Source organism: Capra hircus, chromosome 13, assembly GCF_001704415.2.
Source record: "Capra hircus breed San Clemente chromosome 13, ASM170441v1, whole genome shotgun sequence".
In the NCBI taxonomy this organism is placed as follows: domain Eukaryota; kingdom Metazoa; phylum Chordata; class Mammalia; order Artiodactyla; family Bovidae; genus Capra; species Capra hircus.
In genome coordinates this window covers 72844654-72870281 of record NC_030820.1, presented here as the reverse complement: position 1 = coordinate 72870281, position 25628 = coordinate 72844654, and the positions used below count along the sequence as shown (strand labels likewise).

Below are 25628 nucleotides of genomic sequence, written 5' to 3'. Positions count from 1 at the left end.
CGTGTGGCGCTCCAGCGCCCTGTGATAACTGTTTAGCACCCCGAAGCACCATTGGCGGGTGGCCTGGCTCAGTCCTTGGCAGCTCTGCTCTGTCAGGTGCACGGTTGACAGGCCTTCTGTGTACATTACCACAGGTCTAGGCTCCCTGTTCCTTACAGCCAAAGCCCCCAGCAACCAAGGCTACCCCCTGCCCTGCCCACCTCCCTCTGACACAAGGCCTCCTGAGAGACAAGGTGAGGTTTGCAGCAGTTTTAATACATAAAGCAACATGCAAGAGGTCGGCCGGGTGACCAGCCTTCACTCCACAAAAAGCTCAACTACAGATACACCCCAATCGGGAAGTCACGGCTCACAGGGCCTTAGAGACAAGAGCAGGAAACACTTTCTCAGCCAAGGGAGTGAGGATTCCATTTTCTGGGGATGAAAAGATAAGATGTTTCTAAAACAAGCACAGCAGTCTTTAAGTAAGGATGCAGACTAGCCCAAGCACCAGCAGGCATGCCCCAGGGCAAGGCCAGCCTGTTCTGAGCTGGGCCCCCACGGTGGGCAGCCAGTAAGATAACCACCCCTCCACTGGGCACCAGAGTCCACGCCAGTTCCCATCACAGTCTGTCCTCACCTCTCATCCTCACCGCTTCCCCTGAACGCCTCCTCGGTGTCTCTGAGATAAGCCAGTGACACCACAGGGTTCTCGGGGAGTCTGAATGTCCCTGCCCTGTTCCTTAGAGCTTCTGGACTCAGCTCACCCTTCTCCCGCCCCCTCCCACCCACCTGGTCTCAGCGCAGGTTCACTCCTTGCATGTGCTCCGTGGCCTGGTGGGCCTGCAGCACTGCCAGAGCCTCTTCGACCTGTGGGGTACATGGCGGGGGGCCCAGTGCAGCAGCCCCAGCAGGGTCCTGAGACAGCCTCTCCTCCCCTACCTCCAGCTGAGGCTAGAACCCCCACCTCCCCAGCATTGCTGCAGAGCTGTCATCTGACTGCACCAGCTCCCATGACAGCAGCTCCCATGACAGAAACCCCCAACGGCCACCTTCTTCCCTAGCCAGACAGCGGTGGGGAATCCTTCCCCTAGGCTGGGTCTGAACACACCTCCCTGTTACACAGTCCTGCCTGTGGAGCTGCAGAGAATGGGAGGGGCTGAAGTTGCAGGCCCTTTACCAGGCTCTCCCCGACCCCCACCTCCAGCAGGTATTAGCAAGAAAACCCACCTCCTCTGTCCCAGTAGCAGATGCCTGGCTCCGTAACCCTCCTCCACCCTCAGGCCTCCCCGGCCCCCTGCCAGGCTCCAGCCCACCTTGGCGTTGAGGGACTCTGGGGACTCCAGCATGAGCAGCAGCTCCGAGTTGTCAATCTCCAGCAGCATGCCCGTGATCTTGCCGGCCAAGTGGGCGTGGACATTGTAGACAAGGGGGAAGAGACGCTCACCTGTACAGAACAGCCTCTGAGGCTTAGGCACACACCTGGTGGGCAGCCGGGCATCCCCGGGGCAGGGGTTGGTGTATATCGTGGAACCGAACAGAGAGGCATTTCAGGTTTCTGCCCCAGGACGGCTCCTTCCAGGTGTGTCACTGAACGTTCTTAGGAGCCTCTTCCCCAAGTGTAAAGTGAGCACTGCAAGCCCCACCTTGGAGGCTGAAGAATCAAATTTGACATTATACCGCATAGGTGCTCTGGCACAGCCTTGATTGCTGTGTCTTAAAAACTACTCTTGCTGGACTTCCCTTGTACTCCAGTGGTTAAGACTCTGTGCTTCCAATGCAACGGGCACGGGTTCGATCACTGCTCGGGGCACTAAGATCTCACATGCCTCAGGGTATGGCGGGGAAAAAAACCAAACTACTCTTGTTCATTGGGCAAGAAGTCATTTGAAGGATCACATGGAATTCTAGACAGGATACAATAATGTGGAACTTGATTCTTTGGAGAGACAGTGGAGCCAAACACACGAGATAAATTCACCTTCCACCAGCGGGCACTTCCAGGGACGGGGCCTCGTGCTGGTGGCGATGTGTGGAGGGTGCAGCCAGGACAAGGCACTAGGTGCCATTAGTGGGCGTGGGAGGGCTTCCCCCATGAGGAGAGTGAAGGAGTTTCCAGGGCACTGCCCACAGAGCCTTCCCCTCCATGAAGCCCATTTAGAGTTCTTCTTTGAGGGGTGGGTAGGAGAGTGACAGAAGCCCCAGTGAGCTGAGTAAACTATGGGGTGACGGCAATGGGGGCCCTCAGAGAAGAGCCTGGAGGTCTTGGTGAAGAGAGAGCCCAGGGACCATGGCGAGCTCGTTCATTCATTCATTCTTTTAATTAACCGTAACCCTAACACTTCCGCAGGGCCTGCCAGACGCCAGGAGGGAGATGCGTGCACAGGAGTTCAGGTGTGGGGGACACCGTTTATTTCCCCAGTGCATGTTTATATCCTGCCTCCCAGCAGTGGGCACTGGGTGACTGATGAAACGTGGTGACAGCCTCTTCCCATCAGGAGGGGTGTGAGGAACCACAGCACCCACCCTACAACAGGCCATCTGCTGACAGAAACCCAAGACCCTACCCTCCTGGCTCCTCCTCCTACCCCCTCGAGTTCCCCCCAACCGATCTCCTGCATCTAGGGTTTCTCCCAGCCTGAGTCAAAGTCTTTGAACAGCGAAGCTGGAAGAAATCTCGGACTGCCTGGTCTGACCAGTGTTTGAAGATGAACAGGAGCCTGGGAAGTAAAGGCGCTTTGGACAAGGTCACCCAGCAGGCGGGTCAGCTTGAGGCTGGGGACCTGGTCTCCACATCTGACCTCCAGCTGGTGAGTCAGCTGGTGGCGCACCCCCCTCCCACTCCAGGGTAGGGGAACCAGCCACTCACCGATCATCTGCTTCTGCTCGTGCAGCGGTGCTGCAGCCAGTGTGGACGCGGTCAGGGGCTCCTGTCCGAGGACACGCACAGCGGGCTCCTGGACCTGCACATGGCACAGGGACACATCCCTTAACCACACAGGTGGGCAAAGCTACCCCCAGCGGGTGAGCACAGGCCTCCAACGAAGTCTCTGGAAGAGGGGGAGCAGGGGGCAAGATATGGACAATCGGGGGCGGGAGGCGGGCAGAATCCCTAACAAGGGCACAGTGGACTAGAAGACAAAGTGACATTCTAACAGACGTGTTCCGTGGTGCTAGTAACCAATGCGTGTGGCCAAGTGAAGCTACGTGCTACTGACCACCTGGTGCCGGACAGGCACCTTTTAATCAGGTAGCTCTATGGCTGCATCCCAGCATGATTCCTGACCCTTACTTGGTGGGCTTTCCCTGGAAAAGAATCTGCCTGCAATGTGGAAGACTTGGGTTTGATCCATAGGTCAGGAAGATCCCCTGGAGAAAAAAAGGGAAATCCACTCCAGTATTCTTGCCTGGAGAATTCCATGGACAGAGGACCTTGGGGAATATAGTCCATGTCACTGCAAAGAGTCAGACTCAACTTTCACTTTTCACATCTTGGTAACTTTAAAATAGTTTTGCTCTCTAAAGCCTACTTTTGTTCATTCTGTAGGAAATAGTTTGAAGTATATATACAGAAATTCTAGACAGGATATGAAAATGCTGACTTGGAGACTTTTTAAAGGGGCAGGAAGATAAACACTAATTACAGAAGATGTTTTCAGTCCCGTTCTGCAGACTGATCACATTCTCGCTGCTCACCACGTAAATACTAAGGAAACCCAAGTTAATCCTGGTAATAACCCAGGCAAAGCAGCTTGTGATGAACAAACAAAATGTGATCCTAGCCTTTTTTCCCTTTCTGTTGGTAAGGGTGGGATGCAGGGGGGAGGGTGGAATATCTCTTCTGATGGTACATATTAATAAATGAAACTTTACAAGCCAAGAAAAGAAAGAAAACCAAGGCCCAGAGACCAGCAATGCCTTAGAGGAGGTTCTGAGCCAGGCACCAGCTGGGCCAGCCTTACCCTGTCAGTGCAGTGTGCTGGCGTGGAGTATTTGTGTGTCAGGAGAGGCCTGCTAGGGGTAGAGCATCCCGTCACACTGGGTCCTATGGTCTGGGTACCAATGTTGGCTGGAAGAAATAAGTAGGAATGATAAGGTCCAATAGCAACTCAAAAGCCTAACAGCTCAAAACCAGCATTCACACTGAATTCCCTAAACGGCATAAAGGGTCAACACACAGATGTGCAAACATCTGCCAGGTGAAGGAACAGATGTTGGCCTTATAGCCAGCACCTATGCCCCTGTTCACAGCTGCTGAGGTACTTAAGATTCAGGTCTGGTGCTGAGCCCCTGCAGGTATGACTGCATTCACTCACATAACACAGCAGGAATACTGTTTTCACCCAGATTTTAGGGACGAGGATACCAGGTACAGCAGCAAGCAAGATCAGAGTGAGCCAGCCCCAGAACTAGGTCTGTAGGACCCTAAAGCCGATGCTGACTATCACGCTGCACAGCCTCTAATGCCAGCATTGCCCTCGAAGGGGGCCAGCGGCAGGGTCACTGTGGAGGCCGGTTCTGACTCCCCACCAGCATCAACCCCAGCAGCAAGCCCTTGCTCCCCCACCTGCCCTCCATTCAGTTCCTCTTGGCCCTGCCCACACTCACCCACTCGCTGGGTGTGGGGCACCAGGTGTGGCATGTGGGTGGAGACCTGCCTGGAGCTTCCAATAGGGGCCAAGGGCCGCCGAGACATGGCTGCTGGCAGGACCATCGAGGCCCCGCGCGGGTAAGCGGCTTGTGGCACAGGGAACACAGAGAAAGTTCAGTGGAGGGGGACAATCAGAGGGACACACTGCACCCTGACAGTTCCAAGGTGAGGAAGGGGGTGGCAAGGTGAACATGAACAGCAGACAGGGGAGGGAGGGAATTCACCGGAGACCCAGACCTCCAGGGGAGGGGGATGGAAATCTGCAATTACAAAGCCCACCCAACTGCTGTCTACCCGGGACCCCAAGAGGCATAGGTGTCAGGACCACACACCCTGGCCCCCCAAAGTTAGCTTCAGGTCAGGGTGAACTTCCCTCTGAAGAGAAGGACCATCCGCAACAGTAAAGCCAATGGAGTTTCGTTTTCTCAGCTTTGCAGGAACTTTCACCACCACCAGTCAAGAGAGCCTTTGGAGCTCACTGAAGGTAACAGCTCAGGTGTGCGTGTCTTCTACATGCACACAGCCCTGTCCTTGGTGTTTTACACACATCTCACTTGGGCTCATGTTCACAAGAGGAAACTGAGGCTCAGAGGGGAGACATCACCCACCCAAATGACTAGAAGCCACAGAGCCAGGCTTGACCCCCAAGTCCACATCTTTAACACATGCTGCCCTGCCGGGGGTGGGGCACGAGGGGGGAGTGGCTGGGTCACTCACATGACGGTCTGGGTGGCTGGGCCGTCCACCTGGGGGCAGGCTGGATGGGTGGGCCAGAGCCATAGTACTGAGCCTGAGCCGGAGGCTGTGCAGGAGAGAAAGACCTAGAGTGAAGGGGGGTGGCAGCAGCAGGGGGCGCAGGGGGAGAGGTGAGCAACTACATCCCTCAAGGACACCACTGCAGGAATACCAGTCTGCCCTCCAGGGTACTAGTCAGCAAACACCCAGAAAGTTGGGGTGAAGGCTCCTACTTCCCATCTCAGGAGGTCCGTTAGCCCTGAGCCCTTCAGGGCAAGACCTCAGGCTCAGTCCTTGCTCTGCTGATCAGTGATACTAGCCCAATAACCTGGATAAAATGGTGACACATCCCACTGTCCCTCATGCCAGCTTAAGTAACTACAAAGGGGAAGGAATGTTCCCATTCTCTGAGCCATTCATCTTCCTACAGACATCTTCCTACAGACATCTTCCTACCCCTCCAAGTCACACAAGCTCCTTCCCCAAACAAGACCCCTCAGGACATCAACATCCAGGAGAGATGGGAGAATCTGTAAATCCTGCCAGTTTGGGAAAGTCACAGTGCCTGCTGGCATATTAGGGTAAGAAGCTACACAGTAAAGAAATCTAGGCTTGTCTGGCTTAATGCAATCTTTTCACAGAGCATGGAAAAACCCGAGTGAACTTTTTGGCCAACCCAGTATTTGACCACAGAGTATCTTTCTCTGCACAATATTCACAAATCTCTCCTAGATCAGGAAGCACTGTTGGACACACTATTACCCGTTTCAGAGATGGGGTGACTACGGCCGCCTGCCGAGTGAGTTTCCAGCAGAAGCACCCTGGGAATCCCTCTCTGCCTGCAAAGCTCGGATCTGCCTGCTCTCCCTGGCCGTCAGGGAAGGGGGTTGGGCAGGCGGTCACCTGGGGCACAGCAGGCAGGAAGTAGCTGGCAGGCTGCTGGAAGGAGCCCAGGATGGGGCCACCCAGGGCCCGCATGGTGGAGAGGCGCTGCATGTACTGGTTGGTCAGGATGGCCTTCCGCTCTTCCTTGCGCTGGGCCAGTGCCACGTACAGTGGCTTGGTGCCCACGATGCGCCCATTCATCTCTGTCACGGCCTTGGTCGCCTCTTCTGGAGAGGAAAAACACACAAAGCCAAACCCTTTGCTGTGGCCACCCTCTGTCATCACCTAAAAGCAAGACAAGACAAGGGCTGCTGGGGGTGAAGAAGGAAGACTCCTGGGGTCAAGCTCCCCTCCCTCCCCCAGGGAGGGGGCCAGCCTGGTGCAGAGGGCACCCAGAATTTGCAATTGATGGAGGTCCTTCCTCTCACCCTTAAATTTACTGAGGCCCACCGCATGCCAGATGCTTGACAGGCCTTCTTATTTGACAGTCAGAGCCACCTGAGCGGGGAGCCATGGCCACACCCACTTTACAGGTGATGGAAGTGAGGCTCAGAATGACTTGTCCAAGACCAGCCCACCTGCTACCTGGGGGATGATCCTCAGTTTCTAGACCATTCCCCAGAGTTAGTGAGAACAGGTGCATTTCAGAGTTCATTTTGACCTCTAAATTTTCCTCCTAAAGATTTTCCTGGGACTTCCCTGGTGGTCCAGTGGTTAAAGAATCCACCACACATTTTAGGTGATGTGGGTTCAATCCCTGGTCAGGGAGCTAAGATTCCCACATGCCTCAGAGGTACTAAGCCCATGAGCTGCAACCACAGAAGCCACAACTAGAGAGCCCACGCTCTGCAACTAAGACCCGAAACAGTCAAATAAATAAATATTTTTAAGAAGATTTTCCTAAGTAGTGATGGAAAGCTGCTTTAAATTGTTACTATTTCTGCCCTCATCAGTGAGGCTATAATGAAGTGGGTTGATAGTTTGGAACAAGTTAAAACTTAGGGGCAGGGTTCCTCAGCCAGGCTACAATCTTAAACCTTTTGGTGGGCATCACTATGATGAAAAATCTGTATTTCAACTACTCTCTGGGTTTCATTAAACTACCCATATAGTTCTTTAGTTCATTTGTGAATTATGAACAAAGTGAAATGCTCTTAAGAGCTGTAGTTTCTAGAGACTCCATTAAAGGGATTTGTATTGAACAAGAAAATAATTTGAATTGTATTTTTGGTGCTTTATCATGTTGATTTTCTTTGCAATAGAAACAAAAATCCTATTATGAAAAAAAATAATAATAACAACTTGTCCACGGTCACCCAGTCAGCAGGTCACACATTAGCCACAACTCAAACCCAATGCACAGTGCTGGAAAACCTCCACTGCCTTGGCAAGGCATGAGCCAAGTTCTTTGGAAATCTCGGGAAGAGGTGCTTAACCTTTCTGGAACTTCCCTGCTGGTTCAGTGGCTAAGACTCTGTGCTCCCAATTCTAGGGGCCCAGGTTCAATCCCTAGTCAGGGAACTAGATCCTGAATGCCACAACTAAGACCCTGAGCAGTCAAATAAATACATATTTAAAGAGAAAAAAGAAGCCACTTTTCCAGCCTGGTTCATATCGGTCATAAAGGTGATATTAAAAAAAAAAAACTTTTCTATGGTGGAAGGACTTCAGATTTATAGAAAATCTGCAAAAATAGTACAGACTTACTACATACCTTTCACCTAGCTTGACAAATGTACCATGTTAACATGGGAACAAAACTACAATATCCACTGATTGGGACAATACTATGAATTATTATCTACAATGCTATTAACTGAAACACAGATTTCATTCAGATTTCACTGGCCTAACACTTCTCTCTCCCAAGATTCAATCCATATTGCATTTACGATTCCTGATTTTTGTTTTTTTTGGGGGGGGGGGTTGAGACACTGGCCTGACTCCTTGAGGACTTGAGCTGAGAACATTGTAAATCTGCTCTATTAGAGTCCACACCCTAACATGAGTGACTTTCAACTGCACTTTGCTACCCATTCATACAAGGCCTTGACCTGAGCGTTCACAGATCCCCTCAGAAAGATCACTGGATAGAATTCTAGGGGTCTGTGAACTTTGATGGGGGAAAAAATGGTATATTTTCATATTAGCATTTCCTTGTATTCTGAATATAGGCAAAGAAAAAATAAAGTAGTATTAGCTGTGCAGACTTTGTCAAGAGGAATATCTTCCTATCACATTAATTATTGCTGACCTTGATCTTTTAGGCTCATTGCCAGTTCACTAGTCTTACAGTTTTTTCTTTTGGCCATGCCACGTGGCTTGTGGGAATCTTGGCTCCCCAACCAGTGATTGAACCTGGGCTCTCAGCAGTGAAAGCACAGAGTCCTAACCACTGGACAGCCAAGGAATTTCCCCAGATCTTAGTTTTTTGTTTTGTTTTTTTTTTTTAGATCTTATAGCTTGAGGCATTACTAAAGGAGCACATACTGCTGTCACCTTAGTATTTTAACAAATATATTGCGATACAGCTGTTTTGTGTTAATCCTATGAATTTTCTCTTATGCATTTTAAAATATCTTCAGAAGGGGTCCATAAGCTTTATCAGACAGCCAAATTTTCTTGGCACAAAAACAGTGTTTTAACAAGTTAATAAGAACTCCTATTAGGTGGTTTTAAAGAGAAAATTATACGATGAATACTTATGCAGAGCTTACTATGAACTTAATCTATGTAACATACTTACAACACTATCATCTCATTTTCAAGCACTATTTTATAAAATAGAAAATAAATTATATAAGTCTATGTAAGATTATAAAAAATTCCCATTTTATAACAAGATAATCACCCCAGTGTGCCTCATCTCTAAGCAACCCAGATTTTAATAATTCCCTTCAATTCAAGAGCTTTTCAAGGAGGTCAGGGAGCCTCCTGAAGTTATATGCAAGATGTGTAAACAATTAGATCATTATTTCACTACCTATCGAGGGCAGGTGCTCCACTTGCTGGCCTTTTAGTTCTTAGGACACCTCTCAAAGTAGGCAGTATTACCCCCGTATTTTACAGATGAGTAAGTAACCAATGGAGAAGGCAATGGCACCCCACTCCAGCACTTCTGCCTGGAAAATCCCATGGACGGAGGAACCTGGTAGGCTGCAGTACATGGGGTCACTAGAGTAGGACACGACTGAGTGACTTCACTTTCACTTTTCACTTTCATGCATTGGAGAAGGAAATGGCAACCCACTCCAGTGTTCTTGCCTGGAGAATCCCAGGGACGGGGGAGCCTGGTGGGCTGCCATCTATGGGGTCGCACAGAGTCGGACACGACTGAAGTGACTTAGCAGCAGCAGCAGCAAGTAAACCGAATGGCTTCCTCCAGGCTCTATAACTAGTTAATGCTAGGACTGGGATTTAGACCTAGTTCTGATTAACTTTAAAATCCCAGCTTCCAACCACAATACTATATAAAGTATGCATTTGTCAGGAAAGAGGGCCCAGACCTTCATACAAATAAAATTTATCAGCTTATTGATTGTTCAGTTGAATCTGAGTTACTGGTGTTTAATTCATATGTCCCATAGAGTTCTATCACTTTTTTTTTTTGAGAAAAGGTCCTTAACTCAAAAACTGTTAGAACCTCGTCCCCAAATACCAGGCTCCCTGAAGAACATTTTAAAAGGGTTCAATAGGCAAAAGATCTTCTAGACCACATCCTAAGAACCCAACTATCACACTACATGTGCAGGTCCCAAGGCCCTCACCCACACTGATTTCTTTGGAAAGCTCTTCATTCCCACCTGCAGCTTGCTACCTCTTCACAGCCACGGCAAATGCTGCTGCCACTGCCACTTCTTACTGGAAGTCCTCCTTCCTGTTCTGCTAAGCTACCACAACTCTGCCTCCTATACTGACCTCACCCCCACCACACCCTATAGTAGACATGAGTTAATGATGCATCTGACTTCCCCACAAGACTATAAGCTACTCAAGAGCAAGGACTACATCTGACTGATTCCTGTGTGCTCCCCACAGGGCCTGGCAAAACAGCAGGTGCTCAAGTATGGAATGAATGATCACTGTGTCTTTCTTATTAAAAATAATCTGGGGAGGGACTTCCCTGGTGATCTAGTGGTTAAGAATCCACCTTGCAATGCCAGGGACACGGGTTCAATTCTTGGTCAGGGATCTAAGATTATACATTCCTTGGGGCAACGAAGCCCACAAACTGCACAACTGAGCCTGCATGGCATAACTACAGAATCTGTGCACCACAAAGACCCACATGCCGCAGCTAAGACTGCTGCTGCTAAGTAGCTTCAGTCGTGTCTAACTCTGTGCAGCCCCATAGACGGCAGCCCACCAGGCTCCCCCGTCCCTGGGATTCTCCAGGCAAGAACTCTGGAGTGGGTTGCCATTTCCTTCTCTAATGCATGAAAGTGAAAAGTGAGAGTTAAGTCGCTCAGTCGTGTCTGACTCTTAGTGACCCCATGGACTGCGGCCCACCAGGCTCCTTCGTCCATGGGATTTTCCAGGCAAGAGTGCTGGAGTGGGGTGCCATTGCCTTCTCTGCAACTAAGACTTGAGACAGCCAAATAAATATTTTTTTAAAATCTGGAGAGCTTTTAAAATTAAGATGTGCAGAGATCTACATTCAGGTTCTCTGACTTGGGTGTCTGCTTTAGAGCTCTCCAGGGGATTTTAATGAGAAGCCAGGGTTCAGAACCATCCATGGAGCCCATCACCCTCATCTTACAGAGGAGGCGAGGAAAGCATCTGTTCAAGGTCACAGAGCCAACATCATGTCTCTGATGCTAAGAGGGCTGAGCACACAGCAGGTGCTCAATAAATAATATGCAAAGAATGATGTAGGCCAACTATTTCATTTTCCGTATGGGGAAACTGAGGCCCAGAAACAGGTTATATCACCGGCCAGGGCCAGACAACAGAAGTCAATGGAAATTCTGAGATATAAATTTCTGGTATCTGGCATACAGTAGGCACTCAATAAATGCTTGTTGAATGAACGTAGGTTACTGTGAGCCCCAATAAGTCCAGCTGTGTGAATGGGCCTGTATTTCTACCCTCTTCCCCTCCAGTCCAGATAAGATGCAGATAAACAAGCTTCAGTGGTATCAGACCCAGTTCCCACTCCGGAAGATGCAGGTTAGCACCACCAACTCCCTGAAAGCCACAAAGCAGGGCGGGGGTGGGGCGTTCAAGGCCAGTGAGGATGGAAGGGAGCTATGGATCCCCTGTGGGTACCCCAGGCCCTCACCTTGGCACTGGTGATCACCCCATAGGGAGAGAACTCTTTCCTCAGTTTCTCATCATCTATGGAGTCATCCAGGTTCTTCACATACAAGTTCACGCCCTAGATAGAAAAGGATACCTGCTAGACATGCCCCTTCCCCTCCAAGTCCCAGAATGCCTTGGCATGGAAGGAGGGGCTTATACGGGCTCCACCCACCAAGCCTCCAGTTCCCAGCAGGCAGCACCCCAACACCCCACCCTTCACTCAACCAGCCCAGCACCTGGAAGCTGCAGCCCCTTCCCACACCCTCATCCCCAAAGCCAAATTTCCGGAAGTGGGACTGCTGGGGGAGGGAGCCACATTCTCAGGGCAGCACACACACTGTCACATCGAAGCAGCTGCCCCAGGAAGCCTGATCCTCACCTGGTAACGGGTCAGCCGGTCCTGCTTCATCTGCTCGAACCTGCGCTTCAGCTCATTCTGCCGCTCAACCCGCTTCTGGGCCCGGCCCACGTAGAGCAACCGCCCGCTCACCTCCCTCCCGTTCATGTTCACCACAGCCTGTGCAGAGAAGAGGCAGCCAGTTACCTCATTGGTAACCACTCTCATGAGCCCTTGGCCTTAACCTGGCCTCCAGTCCCATCTCCTCGGTGCAGGGGGCGCCACTTGCAAGCCAGGCCAGCCTCGTTAGCTGAGAGAAACTGGTACCAGGATCAAGGCCATTTAAAGTGACTCCATTTTTTAAAAAAACATGGGACAAAGTTTCAGAGTAAACTGTAGATTTTTTTTTAAGTTGCTTTGAGCTTTACTTTAAAAAGTGAAATTTTAATTTGCGACATTTCCCATACTTAATATTTAGCTTCCAAGTGTAACTACACACTGATGATTTGAACAAAGCAGCAAGCATGATTCTTTCAAAATGGTGTGATGCCATCATCCACAGCCTTCATGTTGGGGTTTCACAGCAAAGATAACCCTTTTTGCTAACTATGAAGGCTTTAGATTAGAAGCATTGACTTAACCCTTGTTGGTTTTTCTTCAGTTATGGAATCCTACATCTTCTGTAAGAGGTACAATCTTTCTGCAACCCATTCATAATGAACTGAATCTGCATCAGTTCATCTGTAAAAATCTGCAAAAGGCAGACCCATATGTGTACTGACTCAAAGACGTGGATTAGGGAGGAGAAATGTTTGGAAGGGAATTTAATTTTTAAGTGGTCAGTTCATTAGTAAATACTTTCACATGATGATGACTTGCTTCTCTACCTAAACATGCAGATGAATGTAAATATATATAAAAACACTGGGCCCCCAAGAACTGACTGTCTACATTAGTCTCAGGTCATTACCTAAGACCTTGGAGACTACGGTTCCCCCTGCCAGCTTCATCCATCTACTCCAACTTATTGCTTTATAGTTGGGACAGTCAAAGTCTACATAAAGGAGGGGACTTGTTCAAGGGCACACAAAAAGTTAGTTTTCAAAGGAGCCCTTTACTTAAGGACAAAACTTCATAGAATTGGTTCTAACTCCAATGATCTGTCTTCTTAGCTACAACCTACTGGATCCTGATAATTACAGTAGAGCCCACATCGGTGGGAGAGACAGGAGAGCATATGAAAAACCAGGCAGCGCCTGGCCCGTGGTACATGCTCAGTGAGAAGTGGCTGCTCTCAAGATGGGCCCAGGATCCCACCATAGGCTGAGCTCTTCCATGACCAGTGAGCTTAATGGGGCAGCAGTCATGGAAACAGCTTCACGGTGGGAGGTAAAATAGGACATTAACCCTTTGTTACTCATAGTGTGACCTTTAACCTTTCCCTAGGTCAGGATATATGTACCTAGTACCTACCAGCAATACTAGAGATTTAACAGTGACACAAGACCAGTCCCTGCCCTCAGTTCTATCCAAGGAGAATCTGTGCTAACGATGGAGACAGACAGGAGGGGCACCTCATCAGAAGCATTGAGGACAGGAAGAGGTGGCTTCCTGAGGAGGGAGAAGTATAAGCTGAGACCTGTCAATAGTCTACAGTTATACTGTCCAACATGGCAGTCACTTGTCACATGCAGCTCCCGAATACTTGAAATATGGTGTCTGAACTGATGTGCTAGAGGCACCAGATTTCAAAGAATTAGTACAAAAAAGGCAATGTAAAAATCTCAGTGTTTATCAATAAAAATTTTGTATCACAATCCATTGTATCACTGTTATATCACATTAAAGTGATCATTTGAATAACAAAATATATTATTAAAATTACAGGAGTTTCTTTATCCTTGCTACCATGGCTGTTGGACAGTTTTGAACTGCACACGTGGCCCATGTTATATTTCCAGTGGACAGCACTGGTCTAAAGAATACGGGAGGGGAAGTATTTTGAGAAAACGTTTGCAAAGGCTTGGAAGCAAGGAATAACATGGCACTGCCCCTCCCTGGCCTCAATCCCACCATCAAGTCAAGGTCCAGTGGTTAAGACTCAGTGCTTCCACTGCAGGGAGTGAGAGTTAGATCCCTGGTCAGGGAACTAAGATCCCATATGCCATGTGCAGGGCCAAAACAATGGCTGTCTCAAAGGCCCCTACTAGCTCCCATGTAGTAAGATTCTGTGAAAAGCCAGCCAACCTCAGGGTATGGAAGCAACCAGAGGAGGCAGAAGGAATCTGCCTTCACCACAGGCATGAAGGGCCCTGGCTCCGATGGACCCAATCTGGGGAGGGACTTTTTCCTCCATGGGAAGCTGGAGCCCTCAGCTCCTAATCTCTCTTGTTCCCAGGCCTGGCTCCGCACCTCCTCCATGAAACAGGGCCATGGGGATGCTCCTACCTTCTGGGCTTCCTCATGCTTCTTGAAGTTGACAAAGCCAAAGCCGCGGGAGTGGCCACTGTCATCCCTCATCACCTTGACACTCAGCGTCTTCCCTGGGAAGGGCAACTCAGCTCAAAGGGGTGTCAAGGAAGCCTCGAGATGGCCCCCAGCCTCCCCCCAAGCCTTCCGGAAGCCCCAGGGGGCCCTCCCCTACAGCCTGAGCTGGGAGTAGAAGTGATCTTCAACTCCCTTGGGAAACACGCCCACCAAACTGGGAGAAGAGGTCCTGCAGGCGCTGCTCATCCACGTCCACATGGAGGTTCTTCACGTAGATGTTGGTGAACTCCATGGCCCGAGCGCCCAGCTCCACCTCCCGCTCCCGTCGGGACTTGAAGTGGCCAACGAAGCTGTGGACACACAGACAGGGTAGGCAGCTGCCCTACAGCTGCCATCAACCACCCTCATTGCTGCTCCAGCCCGCCCAGCAGGCCTGGGTCACTTGAGTCAATTGCTGCCGGCCTTGGGGCCTCTGTACTCCTCATGTGGGGACTGGGCAGGACAATACTCCAAGACCCAACCACTTCCAACAGCCAAGACTCTATGTCCCGGAGTAAGGTTCAGATGACTTTCCTCTTGTAACAAATGCACTGGATCTCCTATTGCACATGAGGCAGCTGAGTGCCCAAGAGACAAGAGCACAAAGCTGGGTGGGAGTCACACAGAAAAGGGCTTGAATCCTCACTTGGTGGTTGCCAAGCTGTGTGACCCCAGGCAAGTTACTAACCTCTCTGAGCCTCAGTGGTCATTTCAGTAAAACTGAGGATCAAACTCACATCACAGGGATATGCTTATTCATTTAACATGTATTGGGTGCGCTGGTTGTGAGAGAACCAGATGCAGTTTATGCCAGTGTCGCTGGGGCAGGTGGCAGGGTGGGGGTGGGGGGCCCTGAAATAATTTAAATGTAATATGAAGTTTAAAAATTGTAATTTCCAAGTCCACAAAAACATAAAATCTAAGAAACTATCCTAGATTAAGGGGAAAAGAGCAAGCACAAGAAAACTTGAGGTACCTATAAGATATTTAGCACAGGATAGTTATAGCTGGCACCAAAAATTAAAGGAAACTGAACAACAGGAAAACAGGCAAAATAAACCTGCCAAAAATAGAAACATGCTTCTGGAGATTCAGGAAAAGCCCACCAAAGTTCAGGTTTACAGACAGAGAAACTCTGGACAAAATGACCCTGGGCATTTCCCAGCTCAAAGTCTCTTCCACTGCTCAGCCTCAGGCTTAGGGCTGGGCCATCTGATGAGCAGAACCAGAATTAGGGGGGTGGAATTCCCTCGTAGTCCAGTGGCTAAGACACCACACTCCCAATGCAAGGGGCTGGGTTTGATCCCTGGTCAGGGAACTAGATCCCATATGCTGCAACTAAGACTCGGTGCAGCAAAAAAAAAAAAAAAAAAAAAAAAAAACCAGAACTAAGTGAGAATCACTGGAGCAGATTCTCTCCAGAGCCTGTGACTCAATTTTCCATCTGTAAAGTGGGAAAGATGCCAAACTTAAAGGCATGAAAGTGGCAGGCTAAGCGTATGCCAACCTTCCTTCCTGTCTCCAGATCCCAGGAAACAAAAGGTTTAATAAAGTTCACAGCCATACTGAGAAGGCTGGAAAACAGACACAGATCACTGAGTCCATGGATGACTTGGCCATTAGCTGGAATCTCCAAAGCATCCCCTCATTTACTATTCAGAATCACCCTCCAACACATGGCAGCAGCCCCATGTTTTACTTGGAAAAATGAGTCCCTGGGAGACTGAGCAGCTCACGTGAGGTCCCACTGCCAGTAAGACCACAGCTGCTCCGTGTCCAGTGTCCGTTAGGGGGCAGCAGCAGGACTGGTCCCAGGCTGGCGGTACCATGATTCTGCTCCTTTAGCCCTGACCCCACGCCCCCCACCTCTCACTCACACTTTGCGGTCATTCAGCAGCATTCCGTTCATGGTGCTGATGGCGTTCTGAGCAGCCTCGTGGGTCTCAAAATGCACAAAGCCGAAGCCGCGGGAGCCGTGCTCATCACACACCACCTGCATCCCAGGGAAACAGGACACAGAGCATCCAACAGGAGGTTCCCGTAGAAAAGAATGACAACCATGATAAATGACCAATATCTGAGTGCTGGCTCCCTGCCTGTCAAGACAATCCTATGTCACGCAACAGCCCTATTTTACAGATGGGAAATGAAAGCTCAGAGAGGTCAATCTGTTTGCTTAAGATCACACAGTAAAGAGGGACAGAATCCTCAGATTGAACACAGGTCTTGTCTATACCACAGACCAGCTTTTAATGATCTTCCTAATGCGATGGATAAAAGGATTAGATTCAAGTCACTTGCCCTCCCTTGCTGCATCGTGAAACAACCCAAGTGTCCCTCAAGAGGAGACTGGCATCCCAAATGCTGCTTGTGTGAAATTAACTTCTTTCATCCCTGTTATAACACTATGCTGCTGCTGCTGCTGCTAAGTCACTTCAGTCATGTCCGACTCCGTGCGACCCCATAGACGGCCTCCCACCAGGCTCCCCCGTCCCCGGGATTCTGCAGGCAAGAACACTAGAGCGGGTTGCCATTTCCTTCTCCAATGCATGAAAGTGAAAAGCGAAAGTGAAGTCGCTCAGTGTGTCCAACTCTTAGCGACCTCATGGACTGCAGCCTACCAGGCTCCTCCGTCCATGGGATTTTTCAGGCAAGCGAACTGTGAGGTAGAAGTTATTAACCCCTATTACAGATAAGTGAAATGAAACAGGCTTCATAAATTGCTCCAGATTGTACAGCTAGTGAATACCAAAACTGAGACTTGAACCACTTCACTTCACTGTCTCTGGCATATAGCAAAATAATAATGATACACTGTTTCTAATATTTATAGATATAATTTGTACATTTTATTAATGCTGATCTGTTTTAAATAAACAATCTATTTATTGGCAGATCCAAAAAAAAAGAGACAGAAGAGAGAAGACTGGTTAAGTAAATAACACATTTTGGTCTGCTGTATGCATAGTCAAAGAGATTTCATGGCTGGCAGAATTACCTGTAAGGTATATTGTTACCTGGGAAAAAAATCGAGTCCACTTGGATTCAAGTGGGCATCTACACATTTGAGAACATTTTTTTTGGCATTTTTGATAACATTTAAGTTTCTGCTAACACAAGAAACACATATGTAGTGGAAACCATTTGGACAGTGAGAGAGACAAAGAGATAGAGAAAGAATGGAAAAGTGACAGAGAGAGGGGAAAGATAAGAGAAGGAAGGAAAGCAGGGAGAGGGAAAATGTGGGATGGCCATATTTTTATTTTTATATAATTTTTAAAGGTTACTTTCCATTTACAGTGATTACAAAATATTGGTTATAGTCTGTTATACAATATACCCCTGAGCAAGCCCTACGCCCAGTACTTTGTACCTCCCACTCCACCACCTCTATTCTGTCCCTCCTCCTCTCCCCACTGGCAAGCACTAGTTTGCTCTCTATATCTGTGAGGCTGCTTCTTTTTTTAATTATATTCACTCATCTGTTGTATTTTTTAGATTCTATATATAAAAAAATGATGTCATAGAGTATTTGTTTTTTCCTGACTCATTTCACTTGGAATAATGCCTTCCACATCTATCCACATTCCTGCAAAGTGGCAAAATTTCATTCTTTTTAATGGCTGAGTAGTATTCCATTGCATATATAAACCATACCATCTTTATCCATTCATCTGTTGATGGACACTTAGGTTGCTTCCATACCTTGGCAAAGAAATTTTTAAACAGACACACAAAACTGTTAAGAATTACTATTTTGGGGAACTACAGTTGAAAGTGATGGAATCTTTTTTATTTTATTTCTTTCCACATTGTTTACACTGTAGCAATTAATGGGATTTCCCTGGTGGTCCAGTGGCTAAGACTCCATGCTCCCAATGCAGGGGGCCTGGGTTTGATCCCTGGTCAAGGAACTAGATCCCATATGCCACAACTAAGAGTTCACATGCTTCAACAAAAATTGCAGCCAAATAAATATTTTCAAAAAACATTTACCAATTAGTTATTTCAACAGCAGACTTGTTTCAAATTTTGAAAAGACCTACAAACATCCTACTCCCATTCTATAAGGTTCCCCTCTCAAGTTAGGAGAGACCTCAAGAACAGGAAAGATCTTGGGTTCATAGAGTCCCCTTTCCTCTGACTGAATTTGCCCTAAGACCCCTAGTGACCATGTCATGGGGTCCCCGGCTCCCCTCACTGAGGGGACTGCCCCCACTCAGCTAAGTGACACTTTTCTACCTCAACCACCATCCCAGTTTCCCAACCGAGTTTCTTTCTGGACTGACCTGTGTGACACTTTTTCTAAAATGTAACTGTGACCATGTCTCTCTGGGAATAACCCCCAGCAGCTCCTACAATCCACAGAACTACACCAACCTGACAACTGAGGCTCTCCACCTGGCGTACACAAGTCCTGCTTCCAAATCCATAACCAACACACACCGCTCCAGCCCCAAGTAGGGCCCCTCCATGTTCAACTCAAGCCCAGCTCTGCCATTCAGATTTAATCACACTGACTGAGCCCCACTCCAAGCCAAACACTGCTAAGGGCATCCCATACTGATATATTTGTCATAAGAACCCTCCTAAGCAATTCTTATCCTCTGAGTCTCAAATGCCTGATTGGGGAAAATGGGAATAATTGACTTGTCCAAGGTCAGCCAGCCAGCAGAAATAATTATTTGATTCTTGTAGGCGCTTAATGGGCTTCCCCACTAGCTCAGCAGTAAAAAATCTGCCTGCAATGCAGAAGAGCCTAGTTCAATTCCTGGGTTGGGAAGATTTCCTGGAGGAGGGCATGGCAACCCACTCCAGTATTCTTGCCTGGGAAATCCTGTGGAAAGAGGAGCCTGGTGGGCTACAGTCCATGGGGTCACAAAGAGTCAGACACAAATGAGCAAGTGACACTTTTGACATAGGCTTATTGGGAAGTCCATTACTCTCTCTAGGGCTACCCGTGTTGTGAAAATTACCTGAGTTAACACTGGGTGGCCAAAAATTTCATTCAAGGGGTTCTGTAGGATGTTATGGAGACACACAAATGAAACGTTTGGCCAACCAATACATTCACCACCACCCTAACAAGGTAGGTTTTGTCATTGCCCCCTTTTAGAGGAAACTGAGGTATGGAGAGCTTAAACAACCAGCCCAAGGCCATACTGCCAGAAAGTGGAAGAGGCAGGATTTGAACCCAGGACTCTTGGTCCCAAAGTCCAAGGTCTAACCAACTGTGTTACATTGCCTCTCTGCTTGGTAGGCTGGGCTGACGTCTGCACTTGGGGAGCCTGGCTCCAGATCAGTCCCACCATGCCTCACAAACCTTTCCTCAGCCACTCAGGGCACTGTCCTTCCTGGGCCTTTGTCTCCCTGGGTCCCAATGCATCTCTCTCAGAGCTCAATTTCCTGCTGTTGCTAAAAGTCTCACCATTTCCTCCCAACAGCCTGAGAGCATGCAAGAGAGAGTTCTAACACAGAGGGTGTCATCACTCCCAACCTCTCTCCTGCCCTCGCCATCTCACCAGAAGGCTGGATATGCCAGGGTCTTGGGTAGGGTAACTGACCAGCCATCCTCATAAAATATAAAGGCAAACACTCAGGGTAATGGACCACATTGAATGCTTTGTACCTAACCAGGTCCCCAACAGGGCTTCATTAGGCCTGCAAAGACTTGCCCAAGTCACACAGAGCTTTTGCTCCAATCCTCAGTGACCTAGAAGGAGCCTCAAGCCCTCAGTGATGGGGACAGACATACTCATCCCTGTTAAGTTAGCTTCAACTAAGCTGGCAAACCCACTGCTTCAGATCCTGGCTTAGCCACTTATTCCCACCCCCATAACATATAACTGGGAATAAGTGATCCCAATTCTGAGCCTCTCTGCCCTCCACGTAACTCAGGGATCCTCCTATTTACATCTTAAGAGGCCACTGTAGGTAATTCCATGAGGATGTATATGCAGAAGATCTGCACACGGAAAGTGCTGAGAAAATCTGCTATTCTTATTGTAGGAACTTAGCACACAGTTAAGACTTCCCCTTCCACTGATCCTCAGAGATAGGAAACAGCTCTTTCCATCATGGAGTGCCTTTAGCAGCTAATGCACCTCCTCCAGTCTGTGTGTCCCTCTGAGTCACGAGAATACCCCCTCACTCACAGAGAGGGGTTAAGTCCTCACTTGAGAACTTCAGGACTGTGCCTGTCACACAGGAGTCAAGGAAGAGTTCTAACACATGGGGGCGCCATCACCCCCCTTCCCCTGGCCACCTCCCCAGAAGGCTGCACATACCAAAGGCTGCAAGGTAACTGACCAACCATCCTCATAAAATCAGGGGGCAAAACCACCCAGGGTTAGGCCTGTCAGGACAGACTAGCCGGCTGTATGGCCCCCTGCCCGTCAACTATAAGTCAGAGAAATGCCCACATTCCTTCCCAAATGATAATACAGCCATTAGCTCAACAAATATTTATTGAGCACCTACTATGTTTCCATATCCCATTTAGGGACTGGGAGACAGTGGTGAACAAGATCCCTATTCTTAGGAAATTTCCATTCTATCATAAGAGAAATGCTACAAACATGATGTCCACTGCCATCATGGCCCCAGTTAAGGGCCTTCTTGCATCTACTTGTTCTGTCCTATCACGTCTCCTGCCCTCTCATTCTGAATTTGGGTTGTTCTCATGACTTACTTTGGCCAGTAGAATGCAATGAAATGACAGTGCTAGTTCTGAGTCTAGGTCTCAAGAGGCCTGGCGAGCTTCCGCTCTCCATCTGCTGAGACCCTACTATCGCCATGAGAACAGCCCGAGCGAGCCTGCTGGAGGAGGAAAGCCCACAGGAAGGAAAACCAGGACAGTCCAGCTGACAACCACTCACTCCCTAGCAGCAGAGCCATCCAGCTCTCAGTGGGCATACGAAGGATCCAGCTAAGAGCAAAAGAACTGCCCAGCTGAACTCAGCCCAAACCACCAATGGCAGAATTATGAGCAAAATAAATGGCTGCTGTTGACACCTGCTATATCGAGGTGGTTATTCGGCAATAGTTAGCCGATCCATAGGTGACCACTGAATAGTTCTATGAAGAGAAAACTGAGAACGACTATCATTCAGGTGCTAGCTGAACCTGGAACTTTACTGACAAGACCTTGTAAAGTGTAAAGTGAGGTGCTGCTTGCTAATCCTCTACCATCATTCAGATGTCTCACCCAGAACCAACCGCCACCCCCCACCACAACAGGCACACCCACCTTACAAGAGAGGATGTTCCCAAAGGTGGAGAAGGTGTCGTACAAGGCCTTGTTATCAATGGAGTCCTCCAGGTTCTTGATGAAGATGTTGCCCACACCTGACTTACGAAGTCCTGGGTCTCGCTGGGACCACATGATGCGGATGGGCTGGCCTTTGATCACCTCAAAGTTCATGGTGTCCAGTGCCCGCTCCGCTGGACAGGAGGAAAGAAAGGAGCTAACTAAGGGCATTTTCTTTCCCTGAGCCCTCAACAGCTTAATTGGGAGCTGAGCCAAGCAATAAATGAGCCACTGGCTGGGTCTCACTCAAGATGAGCTTGAAGGCGCAAGAGGAATAAATAGAATTCATGTGTGTGGCTTCCAGGGAGGATCTCCTTCAACTCTTTTATCATAGTGAAACGAGCATGAATTTCTACCTCCATTTTATAAAAAGACAAACTGAGGCTCAGAAGGGGAAATGATCAGAAGGGTCCCTATGACAAGGGTGGCAGCAGTTTGAGGAAAGTGAAGCTCAGAGGTGCTGGGCAGCAGAGTTGAGATTTGATCCCAAAGAGGATGGCTTTCAGGAAAGTGAACATCACATCTCTGAGCCCATTTCTACACTTGGAAAGAGATGCTGATGATTATACTACTCAAGGACTTCCCTGGTGGCTCAGTGGGTAAAGAATCCGCCTGCAATACAGGAGACTCAGGTTCGATCCCTGGGTTGGAAAGATCCCCTGGAGAAGAGCATGGTAACTCACTCCAGTATTCTTGCCTGGAGAACTCCATGGACAGAGGAGCCCAGTGGGCTACAGTCCACGGGGTCATAAAGAATCTGACACAACTGATTGGCTAACACACTTTCTACATCTAACAAAGGGAGAGAATATCACTCACCTCCAGCTTGTCAGACAGACTGAAAATTAAATAAGGTGTGGGACTCCCCTGGTGGTCAAGTGACTGACTCTGTGCTCACAAATGCAGGGGGCCCTGGTTCCATCCCTGGTCAGGGAACTAAATCCCACATGCAGCAACTAAGAGTTTGCATGCTGCAACTAAGAGATCCCGCATGTGGCAATAAAGACCAGGTGCAGCCAAATAAATAAATCATTTTTTTTTCAGTGTTAAAAATTAAATAACCTGTGCAAAGCGCTTTGTGACTAGCTCAAATAAGTATTTGGTAAACAGTAGTATGTCTAAGCACAACAGCATATGCCCATCGTCCTGCCAGGTGGCGTGCTGTCCCCAGCTACAGGGACACTTCAGGTTTCAGAGGCATGGAGGGGAACCATGGAATACTCAGTGGGCAAGTTTGGAAAAGTCTGGGTTTTGCATCTAGTCCTGCCATAAACAGCCAGGAGTAAATTCCTTCTCCTGTCTGGAGCTCAATTTCCCATTCTATTAAATCAGGTTGTACAGGACTTGGCAGAAGACGGCAAGAGTCAGTGGCCGGGTGAAGCAGAGCAGAGGGGAAAGCTCCCTGGAATCCGGCTCAGTCACCTGCTGGGAAACCAGCTAAACCTCCCCAGCAAACTCCCAGAGGCGGGTACCTCCCCAGCCTCGCAAGAGCCTCAGAGTAAAGGCGCCCCCTTGTGGACTTGGCTGGGGCAGGCCTCTTTTGGTTACGTCTCCAGAGTCTCACACCTGCTATATATAGTTACCAGGATTCTTCTTAGGTTAGCACTTACCCAGGGCTTACAATGTACCACATGACACTGGAACTACTTCCTAGACACAATCCCCATTGCCTCCATGCTCCTGGGGAACAAGCGTTAGTCCCATTTTACAGAAAAAGAGGCGCCAGGTGTGACGACTTGCTCGAGCTCACACTCTCATTGGCAGAACTCCAACAAAATCCAGCGCTCTTAATTTTTCTCCTCTCGGCTCTGAACAGAAATCAGGACATACCCAGCTGGCAAGCTCTGATCGATCCTATCAGTTCTGAGAAATGGACTGTGGACTCCAGAGGGGAGGCAGCTTTTCAGGGTTCCCCAAAGTGGAGGCGCCTGATGCAGACAGACCTCGGGATCCGCTGTCAGGAAAGGCCGCAGACCGAGGCTGAGCACTCCTGGCTGCCCCACCCACCATCACCTGTGCCTGCCGGGGCATCTTCCTCACCAGGTGGTGTGCATTGCTTTCCTCCTACTCTACGAGGCAGGTGCCACCTCCATTTTGCAGACAGGTAACTGAACTTCAGACTGACTCATTTGCTCAAGGTCGCACCGTTGCTGGCCTTCTAATCCCAGGTCCGGCTGACCCCTAAGCCCTTGGCTGTTTTCACTCAGCAGCATCACCTCTCTTCTGGAAGATGGAGCACCAGTGAAACAGAGTAGGGGGCACACAAATTGCTAGTTCCTGTCTCAGGGGCCCCCTCCTGCAACTCTGGACCTTAGTTTTCCTGGCTGCAAAATGGAAGGTGCGGGAGTGGCCAGAGATGAAAGCGCGCTGGTGGCTGGGATACAGTCTGTCTGTCTGTCGGTCCATCACCACCCCCCCGCCCCACCGCTCCCCTGGGGGCTCACCGTCCGCTGGCTGCTGGAAGTTGATGTAGGCGTAACCCAGCGAGCGGCGCGTGGCCACGTCGCGGCACACGCGGATGGACAGGATGGGACCAGCGGGCGAGAACTTCTCGTAGAGCATGGCCTCGGTCACGTCCGGGTGCAGGTCGCCCACGTAGAGCGAGGCGAGCGGGTAGCCCGGGCCGCTGGCGTTCATGGTGGGCGCGCGGCCCCGCGCTCGGCGCCCGCGTGCGCTCACCCGGGTGGGACGCGGCAGCGGGGGCGCGCAGGGCGGCGGCGCTCTTCCCACCCACGGCCGCCCCCGGCCTTGACCGCCCCCGCCGTCCGAGCCAATCGCCAGCGCGCTCAGGTCCCGCCCCCGCAGCTGGGATTCCCCGCCCCCCACCTCAGCTTTCTAGAAGCCCCAGGTGGGAGCATCTCGGCCCCGCGACGGGAAGCGGGTAGAACCCTCACCTGGCCCCGAGTAGGGCTCCGGGCCGGCGCCACCGACGCGGAGAGGGCGGCACTCTACGGCGAGACCTGGGTTTTGATCCCCATCACGTCTTTGTCTTTCACCCGTTTCCTCTCTGTAATTTTGAGGATTCCCTCTACACGAGGATGAAAGGCGACCGTGTGCTCTGTGCGTTTTACACACAAAGGGGAGAATTCCCTGCAGGATGCCGTTTCAAAATGTGGACCTACCCTCCTGAAAGGAGGCTTTCTCTCATCAAGACAGCCTGGGTTTAGTCCCAGCCATCTGGAACCCTCTTGGTGATTTGCTTTTGCGCCCGTACCCCACGGCACAGGCTGGGGGGTCTTGGTTCCCCGGCCAGGGATCAAACTCATGCCGGGTGCACTGGAAGCACAGGATATTCTTAACCACTGGACGGCCAGGGAAATCCCCCGGCTTGGTGATTTGGGCCTGAAGGCTCCATGTCAGAATTCCGGACCATTCCAAGGTCTTTCTTGACCGGAGTTCTTCTGCCAAGAGCCTTTCGTGGGACGTTCCCTGATCATCTCTCAGCGAAGCCAACCCACCTGCCCTCCACCTTGAAGGTTCACCAAGTCCAACCTGTATGGCAACTGTAGGGACCTAACCTAATAAGGTCATAGTGGTGGTCCCAAACTAAGCCCCAAGACCCTTCCGTCCAGCCTTCGTTGGCAGCCCCAATCTGTGGTGTGGAGTCCTTTTTGAAAATATTGGTCCAGCCTACCGTGAAATACTTCCCGAGTCTCTGTTTCCTGCTTCAGTAAAACAGGTAGGTTCCCACTGACCTTTGGTTGGGTGTGACAAGTGGAACAGCTTGAGAACCAGGGGCAGGAGTGCGTCTTGGCTGTCCCACCTACACTACCAAGCATCAACCAGTTCTTACTTGGGTTTCAATTCTTCCTGTCTTGACCCTCCCCTCCATCCTTGTGGGAATGTGGATGTTTTCATTTTTGGCTGCACCGCCCCCGTGGCTTGCAGGATGTTAGTTTCCTGAT

At 49.6% G+C, this 25628-nt stretch overlaps 1 protein-coding gene across 2 annotated transcripts; it reads right to left on the bottom strand.

The window, feature by feature from the left end:
* Window positions 235–24439, bottom strand: PABPC1L (poly(A) binding protein cytoplasmic 1 like). 2 transcript variants are annotated; one of them, XM_018057914.1, is made up of 15 exons: window positions 24168–24439; window positions 21664–21857; window positions 16292–16407; window positions 14586–14725; window positions 14337–14431; window positions 11931–12068; window positions 11532–11627; window positions 6269–6535; window positions 5346–5432; window positions 4588–4699; window positions 3942–4048; window positions 2849–2942; window positions 1296–1426; window positions 772–849; window positions 235–414 (listed from the first exon to the last, which is right to left on the bottom strand). In XM_018057914.1, exons 1-14 carry the CDS (start codon window positions 24358–24360, stop codon window positions 778–780), a joined length of 1842 nt encoding a protein of 613 aa, XP_017913403.1. In that variant the 5' UTR covers window positions 24361–24439; the 3' UTR covers window positions 235–414; window positions 772–777. The 2 variants fall into 2 exon arrangements, 1 of the variants encoding a protein (XP_017913403.1); XR_001919078.1 differs by lacking the exons at window positions 235–414; window positions 772–849; window positions 1296–1426; ... (2 more) ...; window positions 4588–4699; window positions 14337–14431 and having other exon boundaries at window positions 5348–5432; window positions 6269–6477.